Raw genomic sequence first — 15,917 nt, 5'->3', positions numbered from 1 at the left:
TATTGTGAAGGAGGTGGTGATATCAGCGAAGACATAAGGATAAACATCCCAGATGTGGAGGGAAGTGGTGCTATGGGTGGGGTGAGAACCTCGTTCCAGCAGGTCCCCTTTACTGAGGTAAGAACTCCAAATGTTGTCTGGAGGTACATGAAGACAAACACGTCCCACCAAACATATTGTTGATGGGCACACACACACACACACACACACACACACACACACACACACACACACAAACCCTCAGCAAGCATGCCACTCCCTGCAGTGCAAATTTGTGAACACTTGTAACACCCTTTTCTGGCTCCTCTATACTGTTTAACTTCTCAAAAGCAGTGACATTTTCAGGTCTAAATTGAAAGTGAGTTCATGCATGTGTACACAGAATACCTGCAATAACTCCGCTCGCAAGCCCAGGGATTCCTTCGACCTGCGTGACGTTGTTGTGAGCGAAGTACTCATCGCATATCGCATTCAGCTCTGAAGAGTTACAGAAAAGGTGCCACAAGGCGGTCGTCTTCTCCACCATTACTGGTGGGGCCTCCGTGACATTCGGGCCCCCGGTAGCGTTGGCGACCAACGGTTCCAGAAACGTCTTGGAGCAATGACCATCCGAAAGGTCATCCTGAGAGAGGCTGCGATTCCCCAGCATGCACACCCTGAGGAGAGATGCAGCCATTGGTTAGCAGCTCTGCCAATCAAAAACCGAACACTGTGGATTTAACAACCTGTCTTCTACCATGGACGATCTCTAAGACAGTGAAGCACTAACATGCTGCTTGGGAAAAATCCTTGGACAGCGTTGCTGAATCAGGGGCATCCTTAGGATTCCAACAACGGGCCAAACCCATAAGCAGCTGAATCGACTATGATCCTTTTAATCATCATGGTTAAATGATATGATGAGAGTATGATGTCATTTAAGATGACATCATAGGATAACACTAGGATGTTTATGGGAAAAAAGGTCATTGCTGATAAGTGACCAACCAGGGGTGTCGCTTATATTTGTGAGCATTTCAATTGGGACTCACGGGAAAGAAGGCGGGCTGAAGGCAGACACCAGGGCACCAGTGTAGATGGAGAGGATAGAAACAATGACACAGGCCAGGAATACGGACGCCAGTTTGTTCACATATTTGACACCCACGAAGACCAGAAGAGACATCAGGAGCAAGAATATAGAGCCATAAACTCGCATGTTGTTCAGCATGGCTGCTGACTCGCCATTGTTTTCAAAGATGGCAGCTCCTGGAGCAATGTACATCTGAGAGACAGAGAGAGAGACAGAGAGAGAGAGAGAGACAGAGAGACAGAGAGAGAGAGAGGGTTTTATTCGACACTACAAAAACATTAAATTACGAGTAAAATTGGAGTAGCTTGGATTAATGTCTGTGAACATGTTCACACAACAAACAGACTGTTGTCAAACAGACAAACTCCTGTTTCGTCAAGTGTCATGACTTTGAAGGCATTAAATTGTGACAATAGAAAAGTAAAAAGACCCACTTGAAGGTTGGGGTGAGGAAGTATGGAATTAAATAAGGATTATGGTCATCATATAGAATGCTAGATTCTAGAAAAGTTTAGAATGCTACATTCTAGAAACATATAGAATGGTAGATTTGGTTGATTCTAGAATGGTCTACAATGATTTGGGACGAGGTTGCATGAGTAGGAGTGTGAAGAAGGCTCCCGCACCAACAGGATCTCGATGGCTCCCAGGATGTACATGGACGCGGCGAAGGTGGTGCCCAGATAAAAACATAGACCCACTGCGCCACCGAACTCCGGGCCCAGTGAACGGGAGATCATGAAATACGACCCCCCGGCTACAGGTGGAGGGGGGCGGAGACAACGAGTGGGACACAGAGAGACATAGAGGTATTAGTGCATCTACGTTACTCTACTGCAGTTCCATAAAAGCATTAAGCCACGCTACGACTGTCAAAGAGTATGAGTTAGAAAGATGCATGTCAAAAGGACAGGTAAATACTGATACACAGGAAACGTTTTAAAAGAAAAAAGAAAAGAAAATAACAGTAGAAATAAAAGTGGTGACTGTCAGTCAATCAATTAACTAGTCACCTGTGGGACAACAAAGACCTACAGGCACCCTGTGTGTGGGTACAGCCTGTGTGTGGGTACACCCTGTGTGTGGGTACACCCTGTGTGTGGGTACAGCCTGTGTGTGGGTACAGCCTGTGTGTGGGTACAGCCTGTGTGTGGGTACACCCTGTGTGTGGGTACAGCCTGTGTGTGGGTACACCCTGTGTGTGGGTACAGCCTGTGTGTGGGTACAGCCTGATCACATTTCCTGTGTTTGGCACATGGATATCCAGACAGATTACCAAAACAATTCCATATCAAAATAGCGCCACATAACTGTACTTCTAAAATGAACCCAGATCAAATAGATTTATGCATTCACCCATTTTACAACAAATGCACTTTATTACTGATGTATTGTCTACACGTAGATATAACACAGGAGTGGCTTGGATTTCCACACGGCTATGACTGGTATCATCAGGGCAGAGAGGGGGACAGTGTGTCGCACCTGGTACTACTCCATTTGTTGCGATGGCACTCATTGAGATAGCAGTCAGCATGGTCTGGGGAGAGACAGAAATCAGACCAAATGAGTTCACAGGGATTAAAATCTAAAGAGCAAAATGTGCCTTGCCACTAAAACAAGCAAATGTGGTGGTGGAACACTATGTGTGTGACTCACACAGCAGCAGCAGATGAAGACTATACACAGGGCCTGTAGGATTCCTGCAGTGCCAACAACCCAGGTGAGCCTGAGGAAGAGGATGACGCCGAAAATGTTCTGGAGACATGGCAGGTACACGCCCATGAACGTGCCCATCTGAGGAGACTGGCAGACAAGGTGCAACAGAGATTCATGGGAGATCTGGACAAATGCTAATTGTAGCCGCACACGGAGAAGCGCTTGTGTGTGTGTGTGTGTGTTACCTTGCTGGATTTGCGTTTCTCGCCAAAGCTCTCTGCCTCCTCATGCTCACGCGCCCCCTGCGGGAGGTTGGTGTAGTTGGCCAGACGTGAGAGAAGGGAGGACACCTTTGGACGAGTGTCCATCTCCTCCTACACACACACACACACACACACATACAGAAAGAGAGAGAGAATAGCATTTTCACTGAACTGTAAGATAAAGCTGTGTCACTGTGGATGAGCGTATGGCTCAGACCACATCCATCACAACACGGACCTCAGACACAGATCTGGAATCGACCATGGACAGTATTTGCTCTGTATCACTTCGCCTAATAACCTTTCTAATACTACAGCATCAATTTGTATTAATGAATTATGCTGCATCTGTGATCTCTGCCAAGTTTCCTAATGGACTATTTGTGCAACTTGCAAGTGATGTTTGGCTTGTGCTGTAAGTGTTGATGTTAATGTAGTTATGTACGTACCTCGAACAGGGCCAGGTTTCTGTCATAGAAATCATCATCGTCAATGACATGACTGTTATTGATATACACACTGGAAATCTTAGCATTGCCATCACCTGAGAGAGAAAGAGAAAGAAAGAGAGAGAGAGAGAGAGAAAGAGAGAGAGAGAGAGAATTAGTGGACTAGATTTTATATGGAGTGGAACTCTTAGTGTGTGTGTGTGTGTGTGTGTGCATATGCATGTGTTCAAAATGCACCTGTGGCTTGTATAGTCAACGTTATGCGTTACACTTGGATCTAATTTATTGTGAAGGTATTTAATGTGTCGATGTAGTGTTCGTCACTCGTCTTTGTCCGAGTAGCTCCATGTTTGTTTCATCATATGTTGTGCTAAGCGCAGCTGCGCAGCTTTACATTGTAATAAAGAGCTTTCTGAATGAACTCCAGTTTCGGCATCCTGCCTACCCCTCACATTACAGTACGTATGTAGAATAACACAACACAACAACTCAGCTATCACACTTTAGTTTTGACTCTGTCAGCCCCATTGCTCTCATTTCCCCTTACACACACACACACACACACACACACACACATACACACAAACAAATGTGCACAGTCACATGAATGAAATACTATAGCCATGTTAGATGACTTCCTCGTTCTTTAAAGGAGCAACCAACAGCCTCATTACTATCTGTTACTATCTGTTTGTTTAGTATCTGAACATACTTGCAAAAGCTCATATTTCTGTAGACTATGGTGTGTGTGTGTGTGTGTGTGTGTGTGTGTGTGTGTGTGTGTGTGTGTGTGTGTGTGTGTGTGTGTGTGTGTGTGTGTGTGTTTCTCTGCCAATCACGAGTCACATGTACCAAGTAAGAACAGTGTGTAACTAAAAACAAGTCCTTCAGTGTGTGTACATCTGCGTATCAGAGTCCACTGAGTCATTTTGTGTATTTGGCGTAACTGACAAAAAGGAACACCGATAACCTGTGGTGGAGAAAAAGAGCACCTGAAACAGCTCTGGGATTCGAACGCCTCCTCCTCCCACTCCAGCTTTATCCCCTACAACGCTGCTCCATTCACACATTTCATCTCAGGCTGACTGCTGCTACCTGGATGCGTAGGCAGCAGTGTTGCCGTGTTCTGAACCATAGCAGCTACCCCAGGTGACCGTGGTTACTTAAAACCTCTCCTCTGAATTTACTTCTGACCAAGAGGAAATGGGATACTGTTTTTCCCAATGGTCTCCTGTACTGCATTGTAGGAGTGTGTGAAGTGGGGCTGCTGGGATCCAGATATGAATGCCAGCTGTGCCATGAGGTGTGTGGGGCTAGGAGCTTCACAGGCACTGGGTTTAGTCAAATCGGACTGCTGGTATAAGGCAAAGGATGACGATATTGGGGAAGCAACATGGGGAAACAGCAATGGGAAGTGGGTGAAGGGTTAGGACAGAAAAACAGACACACACCCACAAAAATAATCCAAAAACTGCACTTCATAATAATTGACCCGTTTATGCAAGATTGACATGCACCAGTGAACACCAAGATGTTTTGAAAAAAATTAATAAGCATTCCCCAATGAATTACCCACTTGTGTCTACAAAATACCATTCCAGATCTTAAAACTACGCTTTTTTTTGTTACAAGATGTAGTGACATGGTAATAACATGATAATAATGTGCTAATACTGGAACCGCAGTGCGTCAGAACCACTAAACCAATTCCAAAGCTTATTCCAATATTGAGGTTAACTTGAACACCACCACAGATCTCCTGTTTTGAGGGTTCCTCTCACTCACCATGTTCCCCGCGGCTCCGTTCCGGTGTGTCCACCCCAGCCGACGTCGTCACTGCCCCAGATGCCTCGCTGGGAGGCTCGCTGCGTGTGACGCTCTCACGCGAGCCAAAATGCACGCGTCCGCCCGATCGCAGGCTGATGTCGGGCGATGTGTCGGAGAGGCCTGGCACGTCCTCGGCCTTGGTGGGCGTGACCGTGAAGCGCACCGAGGACGCCACGGCCTCCCTGGGCGGCTGAGGTTCCACCATGATGAAGGTGGAGGCGTCGTGTTGGGTGGAGATCAGATGGTGGCTGCAGGGAGGTCTCAGCTAGCGGTGAGGGCAAGGCGGGACTCAGGGTGGCACGTCTCCATTGACAGTGAGTGGGGTATATGCAAGGGGAGAATGCTACAGCCGTTGTGACTCAGCTACTTTGAAAAGACTTATAAAATAGCAAAGAATTAGGGCTAGGCTAAGAATTGGGGTGAGGCTAACTAGTTTCAAAAGAGGCACAGAGAAGTTGAGGATTTTTTTTGTAACTTTTAAATGTGGTACCACTATTTCAGTTTGAGATTGTTGTACAATTTCTTCTCTGTCAGAGCTGAATCATAGCTGAGATCGGTATCTAGACTGAGGTAGAAATGCTTTTGGTAAAGTGCTCTATATATACATTCACCTGTCTTCTAATGCAAAAATATAGAATGTATCATAAAAATGGGTCTTACTGAAAATCCAGGTTATATATTATGGTTCTGACTTTATAGATGCCTTTTGGCTGAATGTAAAATGCCTTGACTTGAAAACAATATGGATTTTAATATAATGACTCAAGTTTTCATTTTAATGCAAATGAAGAAATGAAAGTATGCTTATATGACGTCTGTATGGGTGTGAACAGGGAAGAGAAAAAAAGTGGCATAAAATATGAAAGCCCATATATAACCTATACAAAATTGACACTTTATTGACAGCATGGCTTGACAATCAACTTCATTTATATTAATACAGACATGTAGCTATGCAGATGACAGCCCTGTTCAAATGATTTAGTGACTGGTGAAGCAACAATCGCACTAGATTAGTTTTATTATAACTGAATCTGCGCGGGAAAGGTAGTTAAAACTACAGCCAAACTACGTGTCCAGGTCCAAAGTAACGGAAACGCGCAGTACAGTTAGAGCTGCGACGAGGTGGGACGCAGAATGTAATCGTTATACAAAAGCGGTTCAGACCGGTTGGACACTGTGTGGTGACACTGTACTGAGGAGCTACTCTCACACTCGCCAGATAACTTGAAAGAATTTGTAAAATCTACGAAATAACACGTTTTACTCGACTGACAGGTCTTAAACACCGATCATGTCCCCCTACGGCGCCAGACTGTGGGACACTGATGCTTCACACTGCACTTGTGAGCGGCTGGAGCTCTAGCCGTGCAGACAGCATCCATTAAGCCAATTATGATTCTGGATCCGACCGGTCAGTCAACGCGATCATTTTCATAAACGATGACTTGTGGGGTAAAATAAAAAAATAAAATAAAATGCCACGTCCAGATCCTGTTGGCGTGTGCACGCAGGACCGCGTTGAGGATTTGTAGCTAGCTCATCAAAAAATATACACAATGCGCCAGAGATGCGGATACAGAAGAGATCAGTCCAGCTCAGAGATGGAGCTGAGCAGGCTACCGGAAAGCGTGGTAAGACAAGCACGTGAAATGGACGGGTGCCGGACTTCCTTTGTGGAGGTTATCATCTAAAGGCGCTTCTGTGCACCAACACAGGTAGTTACACCGGTGCAGTAATTGTTCCTTACACCGGCCAAATCTGCGACAGCTTCCCCTTCGCTCCAAGGGACATTCCTTTACATAAACAATAAAGCTTTTCGTGATATTTACCTTGTAATCCTTGCGTTACGTCCAAAGGATAAAGGTGATGAATGTTGAACTGAATTGTATTAAATCCATTCACACTCGAGGTATCCTCGCTCTCCGTATTAAACTCAAACCTGCACGGCCGTGTAGCGTGAACTCCAGCGCGCTCCCGTCCTGTAGTTCCTCTTTCGGTTGCCGTATACTGCAGAAATGCATGCTGGGAAACGCAGTCTTTTAAACCTTAAACGCCACAACGCTACAAACGCCAGAGACTCAAAAAATATCCAAGTCGAATTCGTATTTATTTTAAATGTGAGACATCAAGTCAAATTAATAAAAAGTTGTTACAAAGTTTAAAAAGTAAATGTATTAAACTGTGCTAAATGCCTGTACAATCAATTTCCATCATCAACATAAGTAAGCCAAATGAGATACATGGACCAAATGAGACCATCCTCCACACACAACGACATGCACGTATCTATAATGTCTATTCTTCGGTGTTTCACAACACCGGTCGTGGGTGTTGGGTGAGCAGTAGTCCGAAGCGTTTCTTAACGGTCACTCGGTGTCGGGAGAACTTGTCATCAGGGGAGAAGCGAGCCGGGTGCGCAGAGCTCGTAGGCTGTCCGACAGGATCCACCTTCTGAAACAAGATTAGGAGCCATTAAAGAAATAAGTCAACACATTTTAGCAAGTATATTAATACCAAAACGTAACGATGTATTGCAAAACAAGGTATCCCCCGCCTTTTTCCTGCCTTGACAAAATAACGATTAGGTCCCACCATATACACTTGAAAGGGTAATATAGGCTACCAATTTGTTAATACGGTTTACATCAGCTTTACAAGCCTCGAAGTTGTTGGGATATAAAACGGTCACCATAAAAAAACGTCGATACATGTGTGATTTCGATGATGCGCCCAACCTTTAGCGTGTAAACTCTCTCGCCGTTCTCGTTGAGGTAGAACTGCAGGAACATGGTGGCACTTTAAGTCTTGCGGTCTATCAAATATCCTTTTCCTTTGTTGTTTTGGGTGCCTGGAGATTGAGTCTAATTAAGACAAATCTTTCAAAGTAAGTTCCTTCGACAGTCTTAATGCAAAGTACGAAAGTGAAGAGAGTACTTGTTTTGAACACGTGTGTCTCTTCTTGGTTTCACGCGAAGGATATCCGGAAAGAATCACAGTGCAAAGGATTATGGGAAACTGAGTCTAATTTGTGAAAGCATCACAAATTAGGTTTGACTGCCATCTGTCGGCAAAACCTCACAATTCCACATATCTAAAGCGGTAGGTTTTGAATCAAGTAAATATACCCGAGTTCATTTTGGTTTGTCCTGGAATAAAAAAACAAAACTATTTGTTTTATCGAGTACAGTCGCATGTTGGAATGTTTACATTTGTTTGTTTTAAAAAAACGGAATTGTTTTTGTTATTCCTTGTTTCCAAGCCGCCTTGTTTCGACCACTGCTCTGATGACTCGTTAGGTAGGTCGTTTTTTATGCTTTTAGCTAATGACTATTTCGGTTAAAGGACAATAAACATGCATATTTGTCAGAGGGCGTATATGACGATATCGAAAATGAGTTTCCCAACTGAAACTGAAGTCTCTGACAACGATACATTGTATGTATCTGTAATATAGTGCATTGTGTAAGTTCATTATTTTTCAGTGATTGCACAGTTAATTCTAGAAACTGATTTACATTTCTTGGGACAATGGTACAAGCTAAAAAAGTCATTAAGAAATTCTATTTTTGAAAAACGTATTTTTATTATTGTACGTGTGTCCATTAAATCAATTTTAATTTGTGTTTATTCTGGAGCCAGGACATCTATTATTTTCTTGTATGTGAATATTTTCTGAGATCAGATTTAAGATGCGACATGATACATGAATGGGTGTTTTTTCCCTGTCCCCTCTGTCTTCAGTCTCCTACTGCAGAAAGGACCATTTTCAGTCAGCGATCACCGCACCGATGGAGCAGAATGCTACCTCTTCCTCTAAGGAGCAAGGGGAGGATATGATTGAGGAAACCAGTGGTTACAATGAACAGATCCAAATGGATTCTCATGACCTACGCCTAGGATCATTTAAGATGAACCAGACAACTGATCCAACATTTTTAAGTGATCCTGAAATGACCTTTTCTGCTCCTCTGTCACCGTATGAATGTACAGAGAAGGATGTGGATGATGGTGCACTGCCTCCTCAAGACGCTTCTACAACGCAACATTCACCCAAAGTGTCTGAACCACCACATGATGCTCAGCCAGGACCTGTAAATTCACCTGAGCTAAATCACCTCTTCTCTTTTGCCAGCTTACCATATGAATTTACAGAGGATTTTCCATTAGTTGGTGAGGTCAGTGTTATCTCAAAACAAGGCAGCCCAGGCCAAAACCTGTCAGGAGCTTCGTTGTGGCCAAGCGAACCCGATTTGGCAGTACACACATCTGAGCTTGCTCCCGCTTGTGCTTGTGAAGATGTGACGACCGATATGGCAGTACCGACACAGGGCTTTCTGAAACCAAATGAGCTTGTGTTCTTACAGACAGCATCTAAGACATTCGTGGAACCACATCAAAATGATCTCAGACTACAGCAAACATCTAATCCGATCTCTGAATATCCTGTTAGTAGTCAGCTGCTATCTACGCTAACTGAATGGTCATTGGAAGGTGATCTAGGAATGTGTGGCACAGTTGAACTGGACAGTTCTTTATCATTTCCGAGTTCTGAACCCACAGAGGAGGTTGCCATGTTGCCAGTAAAAGATAATGCGACCCATTCACAGTTAGGACCATCTGAGCTGCTACACCCCACCGACATGTTATCAGCCAATATACTGGAGCTGCTGCCTAACTCCAGTCAATCCCCCAGCCTGGTTGCTGATTGGAGATCTGATTCTGCACTGGCAGAACAAGAGGAAATAAAGTTGGCAAAGGGAAGTCCTCAGCTCCCGCAGCACCAGCCCTCCGACTCCACCCAGCCTCTGTACCCACAGTCTTTTCAGTTCTCTCCATCAGTTGGTGATGAACCACTACATCTTTTGCAGCCACCTACTGTTTCCAATTGCCAACAGCCATTTGTGTTTCCGGGTTCAAACTATACACAAACGATCCCAAACTGTAGTGACCCTGGCATTCCACCAACCCTGTATCTTGATACAAATCACAAGCAGTCAGAACAGAACAGAACTTACTTTCAACCAAGCCTTCAGTCTTATCATTTCTTGCCATACCCATTTATGTCTGATAAGAGCTTCAACCCATCAGGTGTTAGATATGACAACCAGTCTCGTTTGGTGCCTTGGCTAAACCTTAACACTATCTCCTCAGCACCTCACATCAACTCTGACTGCTCGCCTCAGTTTCCTACACACTCTCAAATTAATAGTCAACAACCTCACCCAAATACTGGTGGTGTGTTTGACCTCAGTAGTGCTGGGCTGCCCCCTACTGTAGAACGTACATCCAAAAGGAATCATCTCAATCCAAAGCAGTATGAAAACTATAGGCTGTGGCAGGATTACTGCAAGATAGCAAAGTCTTTCTACAATAGCACTCCAGATCTGGAGGCCTTAGCTTGTTTCTTCATGTAAGTATAAAGCTACAACATTACAGCATGAAATTTCAAGTGCACAGTTTTTTCAACTCTTCTTACTCACTCTTATTTAATGTTCATAGTTAGCCGTAAAAGTAGGTCTTGATGCTAAATAGCTTCCATACTGCAATATTAACACTTTGATTTTTTTCTTTCTTTTCAGACCAGTAATTCACTCTTTTACTCTTCAACATTCTGGCCTTCCATTCCATATAGCAGTGGAAAAGGCTATACTGGAGTGGAAGAAACTCTCCAACTTTGACCGAATTGCTTACTACCAAATGGCCTTTAAGTCAGTAATAAACGTGAACCTGCTTTGCTAGAACACTACACATGGTTTAAATCAACTGCTCCCAACTAAAATGTAGCCATGCATTAATTTGAACAGGGAGCATGGGTCACTGTAGGTGTGGGTTTGAGCCATGCATGTCATTAGAGAACAAGCCTATAACGTGCCTTTGTTCCTTCAGGTTCATGGAGATTGAAGAGGAGAAGATGAGGGCAAAGGAGGAGCCAGGCACCAGTGAGGAGCTCACACCCAGAAAACAAATTCCAAATCAGAGCAATACGCAATCAGCCCGGTCCAAAGGTCAGGTGCAAATAAGAAAATTATCACTTGGGCCTGTTTACTTTAACAATGTTTGCCTAGGAAAGCATTATGCTAGGTTTGGCATTAAAATGTACAGTAAACAAAAGACCTTGAAAGCTGAACACAATAGCCTTTTTCTTTTTCTTCCTGAAGGCTACACTAAGTTTCAAAGCCCTTATAAAACAACAAAATCAGGCGGAAGAGCAAAGAAAGCTAAAGAGGGCTCTGGAGCAGTTCATGGTGGTCAGGCAGTGAAGGGGAAGGATAAAAACCTGGCAGACGAGGCATTTAGGGAGTACTGTGAGATCATGAACAGTCTGGAATCAAAGGGCAGAGAGAGGTCAGACGTCATTGCAGCGCAGGAAGTGGTGAATGATAATGTGGAGGAAGGATCATTCACAGAGTATCTTAATGAACTGTGTAGTCAGAAGAAGTTTGTAAAAGAGGTAAAAGAAAATTAATATATACATACATAGTACACACATACATACATATATTTATCATGAAGAGATTTGCATTTGATTGTACATATCGTACTGTCATAGTGATTAAGAATGTCCCAATAAGATCCCCATGCTCCTCCCTCTCAGGTTGCAGCTGAGATAGACATGGCATACATCTCTTCTTTGCTGTCTTCAGACCCAAATATTGGTGGTGTGTTGACCCCACAAACGCCTCCGGTTAGTGACGATTACTCATCTCCATTTTCTGTCTTAAGACTTGTATTGGAAAAGAAGGGATTCAAAATTCACACAGTTCACATTTTGAAGTGCCTTCTGGTAAAAGATCATCACACGTAGAACATCCCAGTTCCATAACAGCATTTACCATTAAACTATGAAACTTTCTATTACTGTTAAACTCAACCCATAATCTTAACAATGTTAATTAATATACAGTATGTTTTTGCAAAGCTGCATTAATGTGTTAAGTTTGTTTTTACTTTATATCTTTTATATCCCATACTTACTACGCAGTGCTACTCAAACAAAAGAAAGGTTGGGAAAGCTCAAGACTATTATTATTGTAGCAGTAATGAATTTCTGCACATAACTAAAATAATTACATCTATATCTCATTTTTTAGGGCAATGCACAGGAAGCAGCCAGCAGTAATCGTTCAGTAGCAGAAACATGCTATGTCAGTCCCCAAACCACAGCTTTTTCTCCTGTGCCACCAGCACTGCATCCTCCACTCCAAACGGGTGGCATACAGTGGGCTCCACCTTTCTGGCCTGGTCTCTATATGACTGGCACAATCCTTCCCCGTTCCTCCTTCTGTAAAATACCCATCATCCTAAGTCAGCCAAAAGACATTCATGCATCCGATAAACACTTTCTGGGTCCCCCTCAGGTAGATGCCGTTTCATACACTGGAGTAAATCGTCTTCATCATCAAAACTTTGTACCCCTGAATCTATTTCAAATGCCACCTCCACCAACTGGCCGTTTAAATAACCTCCAGATGTCTTTCAACAGTCCTAATGCAACTCAAGGCAAATATTTAATCCCAGAAAACTGTATAATACCTAATGCAAGAAACTTTAACATAGACAGTGCATTTCAACCCAGTTTATCCCCCCACAATTCTCTCTTTGCTGCAAATGGCAGTCAAAATGTAACTTGCTCAATTCTTCCATCCTGCAACGACCAAATGCACAGTCCAGTGGCTGACTGTAATTCCCAGAATACTTTACCTCATCAGCTTTGTCAGTCCTGGAATACGTCCGAGTCATCTTCTGTGAAAAATGAAATAAGAAGGACCACAACTCTCATGAATAAAAAAAGAAACTTCCATACTCGATCTTCCTCACATATAGGTCAAATATCTAATGATCCAGTTACTGAAGAGAGTATACTCCCTTTGAATTCCAATACTTCAGGTCAAGCCTTGGAGAAGTTACACAGAGTTGCCATGGGTATTGAACTCCAGAAGGATCCACAGTCCACCTCTCATTCCAGTGATCATATTCAAAAGGTATCTTGGATAAGACAGAAAAGCTGTGACAGAAGCAAAAAAGTAAGTCTGTCCACAGTACCTTGTGCTGAGATCATTTCATCTGGCTACAAACTGAAATCTATCAAAGCGAAAAAAACAAAGAAAAAGACAAATTTGCTAGGGATTCAGACAATAAAGGAGAGCCAACCTGACAAACAAAAACACCACAGGGACACAGAAGGTAAATCAAACATGGGGTCATTTCTAGTAATGAAAGAGGATGTTGCAGACAGGAAGACCAAAGCAGTTGAGAGGGTACATTCCATGTCACAGACATTACCTGATGATCAAGATTACTCTATTACATGCCAGGCCAGACATCTTCAAGAATTGAACGAACCGACAGAGGAAGATCTGGCTGTGGCACAAATTCTGTCTTTACTCTCCTTGCCCTCCCACCCAAGTTCAGACTCTCCTCCTTCAACCAGTCATGGCATCCTCAGTCCTCCCATTCCCTTATTTGACTGCCCAGAGAGAACGACACCTACAGAAAAGTCCCAAGAAGAGGAAGCTGTAGGCCAAGGGAGGAATTCCTTACATGGTCCTCTCAGTCTGGCTCTTCTGTCACTTCAGGCTCTAAGGACCTCCACACATGGCTCTTCAAAGCGAACAACCATGGAAACTGAGATTGTTAGATGGTCACTACAGAGTCCTTGTCCATTTGAGTTCTCTCATGCACATTCTGAAAGTAAAATGCCTCAGTTCAGTTGGGATGACAATTTACCAGCGTTATCCTTCTTGGAAATTTCTGAAAGTACCCTTAGTGAAAACATGGACCTGGATGGCTATTCGAAAGGGTGGTCTGGTTGCACTGAATTAAACATGTCCTCTTCAGAAGGTGTGTTATCATGTCACTCTGATGTAATATCAGACAGCACAGAAGAAACAGCAGTTAGAAAGAAAGCAAGTGAGGACAAAGCCAAGACAAATGGGGACAAAACACTGCTTGGGGAAAGATCCAGGTCACCTGCAACTATCCCTCAAAATGAGGTGGTCCGTTTAAATGATATCACACAAGAAGGCCTCACCAAATTGTGTGACACTACAGAACTACTAGCCATTCCAGCCCAGAAGGATGCAGAAGAGAAGTCATGGACACAGGATTTAGCAAATTTATTGACAGACTCCACACAGAGCCAGTTATCTCCTACATGGCATTTCAGTGCAGTCTTTGACTGGTTGGATTTTGACATGGAGTTTCCCATTGTAGGACTGGACAGCACATCTGGGGAGACTGACTGTTTCCTGGATACCCTGCTATCCGTAGAGGATGGAGCAAATGTAATATCGACGGAAAACATGACTGAAAGCACTGGGACAAACAGTTCAAAGGACATTATATCTGGTGGTACAGACAAGCATACTGTGAGAAAGGAAACAGAGCAGACTGATGGGTCAGTGGATAGCAAGTGCTCTTTGACTATAGAGGACACCACCATAGAAGAGGTGATGGATGATGGGAGTGGGACAAAGGCAGGGGAGTCCAATATAACCCAGGAAGTACATGTAGAAGGTCCTGCATTTCAGCCTGGGGAAAACCAAGAGACTGCTGTAGAAATGACTCATAAAACTACAGAAACACCTTTGTTCATCGAAGACAAAGAGAAGCTGGTCACAAAACCTGTTTTGTTGTTAGAAAATGAACAAATTGCTTCTAAGAATTTTCAGGGCAGCCTAAAAAATGAAGACGCACACATGAGACCAGACCATCTTACAAAGAGAGCAGGGGTCACGGAGGATCTGACTGAGCAGATGCACAATATGAATTTGGAAGTGGTTTCATCTATTCTTGGTAAAAATGTAACCACGAGTTGTCAAATTATTAATAGCTGCAGCTCCACCATTGACTCCATAGAGGAGAGAGCACAAAATAGATTTGTAGAATACCAAGCTACTAATGAACCAGATATACAAACCAAGAAAGATGTGGACACAACAAAATACCAAAAACATGAGGCAACAGGAAGTGTGACATGGGTGAATGAAGATGAAACGGGATTAAGAGAGATGCAACAAACTAGAAGTTGCACCGAAACACTCCAAGGGGATGAGGGAGAGAGAGAGTTGAAGACACCAGACAGGATCGGCCATGAAAACACTGCCAACCAGAAACGAAAGATAATGACCAGAGAAGAAAATGTTTTGGAAGAAATACAACAGAAAAAGCTTAAGAGGGAAGATGAGAAGGATGAAGAAAAGACTAAAGGGAAAGAAGTTGTATACCACAGTGTGACAACTCGGTCAGCGAGAGAAAAGCGTGAAATGGCTGCAGGTAACATCACCACAAGACAGACAAAAAAATTACAGCAATTGGCAGAAAGCCAAAAAAATGAAACCAGAAAAACAGTGAAGAGCATCAGTGTTCGGCGCTATGAGGAGAGAGAGACCGAAACTCAGCAGCAGAGTGATGGACTGTACAGGGAGTTAAATGCCCAAGCGTTGAACAAGTCACTGAGAACGGTAATGAGAACCAAGAGCCCATTGGTTCTGGTTTCCTCAAAAACTAGACAAAAAGGAGAAACAATAACCAAGAAGAAACAAATGAAAGACAGAAGACCAAGAGAATGAGGGAAGGAAATGCAGGTAGAATTAAGAGAGGGAAAAAAAGTATCCAGGAGAGAAGGAACGAAAAGTGGAAAAT

General features: G+C 43.4%; 2 protein-coding genes and 1 long non-coding RNA gene across 10 annotated transcripts in view; 1 reads left to right on the top strand and 2 right to left on the bottom strand.

Moving 5' to 3' along the window:
- The window catches only part of slc12a6 (solute carrier family 12 member 6), a 15,739-nt gene extending 8,471 nt beyond the window's left edge, over window positions 1–7,268 (bottom strand). The window contains exons 1-10 of one of the 3 annotated variants that reach the window (XM_076990732.1): window positions 7,103–7,268; window positions 5,229–6,085; window positions 3,444–3,538; window positions 2,977–3,105; window positions 2,732–2,878; window positions 2,558–2,612; window positions 1,699–1,829; window positions 1,032–1,264; window positions 388–656; window positions 1–137 (exon numbers count right to left, since the gene is read on the bottom strand). The exon at window positions 1–137 is cut by the window's left edge and continues 31 nt beyond it. In XM_076990732.1, coding sequence (XP_076846847.1) covers window positions 1–137; window positions 388–656; window positions 1,032–1,264; window positions 1,699–1,829; window positions 2,558–2,612; window positions 2,732–2,878; window positions 2,977–3,105; window positions 3,444–3,538; window positions 5,229–5,475 — 1,443 coding nt within the window. In that variant the 5' untranslated portion in view covers window positions 5,476–6,085; window positions 7,103–7,268. The remainder of the gene's footprint in view (window positions 138–387; window positions 657–1,031; window positions 1,265–1,698; window positions 1,830–2,557; window positions 2,613–2,731; window positions 2,879–2,976; window positions 3,106–3,443; window positions 3,539–5,228; window positions 6,086–7,102) is intronic. The other 2 variants (XM_076990733.1, XM_076990734.1) reach the window with 2 other exon arrangements.
- A 93-nt stretch (window positions 7,269–7,361) lies between these two features.
- nop10 (NOP10 ribonucleoprotein homolog (yeast)) lies at window positions 7,362–8,121 on the bottom strand. The gene is made up of 2 exons (XM_076990737.1): window positions 8,009–8,121; window positions 7,362–7,724 (listed from the first exon to the last, which is right to left on the bottom strand). Exons 1-2 carry the CDS (start codon window positions 8,060–8,062, stop codon window positions 7,584–7,586), a joined length of 195 nt encoding a protein of 64 aa, XP_076846852.1. The 5' UTR covers window positions 8,063–8,121; the 3' UTR covers window positions 7,362–7,583.
- Window positions 8,118–15,909, top strand: LOC143491576 (uncharacterized). 6 transcript variants are annotated; one of them, XR_013125237.1, is made up of 8 exons: window positions 8,118–8,372; window positions 8,533–8,569; window positions 9,015–10,683; window positions 10,853–10,981; window positions 11,160–11,278; window positions 11,432–11,724; window positions 11,869–11,958; window positions 12,365–15,909. It is a non-coding gene; the product is annotated as an uncharacterized LOC143491576 (long non-coding RNA). The 6 variants fall into 6 exon arrangements; XR_013125241.1 differs by lacking the exon at window positions 8,118–8,372 and adding an exon at window positions 12,256–12,276 and having other exon boundaries at window positions 8,446–8,569; XR_013125240.1 differs by lacking the exon at window positions 8,533–8,569 and having other exon boundaries at window positions 8,312–8,372.
- The last annotated feature ends 8 nt before the right edge of the window (window positions 15,910–15,917 follow it).

The sequence above is a fragment of the Brachyhypopomus gauderio genome, unplaced genomic scaffold (assembly GCF_052324685.1).
Source record: "Brachyhypopomus gauderio isolate BG-103 unplaced genomic scaffold, BGAUD_0.2 sc77, whole genome shotgun sequence".
In the NCBI taxonomy this organism is placed as follows: Eukaryota; Metazoa; Chordata; class Actinopteri; order Gymnotiformes; family Hypopomidae; genus Brachyhypopomus; species Brachyhypopomus gauderio.
The sequence above is the reverse complement of the archived record's forward strand: the minus strand, read 5'-3'. Positions and strand labels throughout refer to the sequence as shown.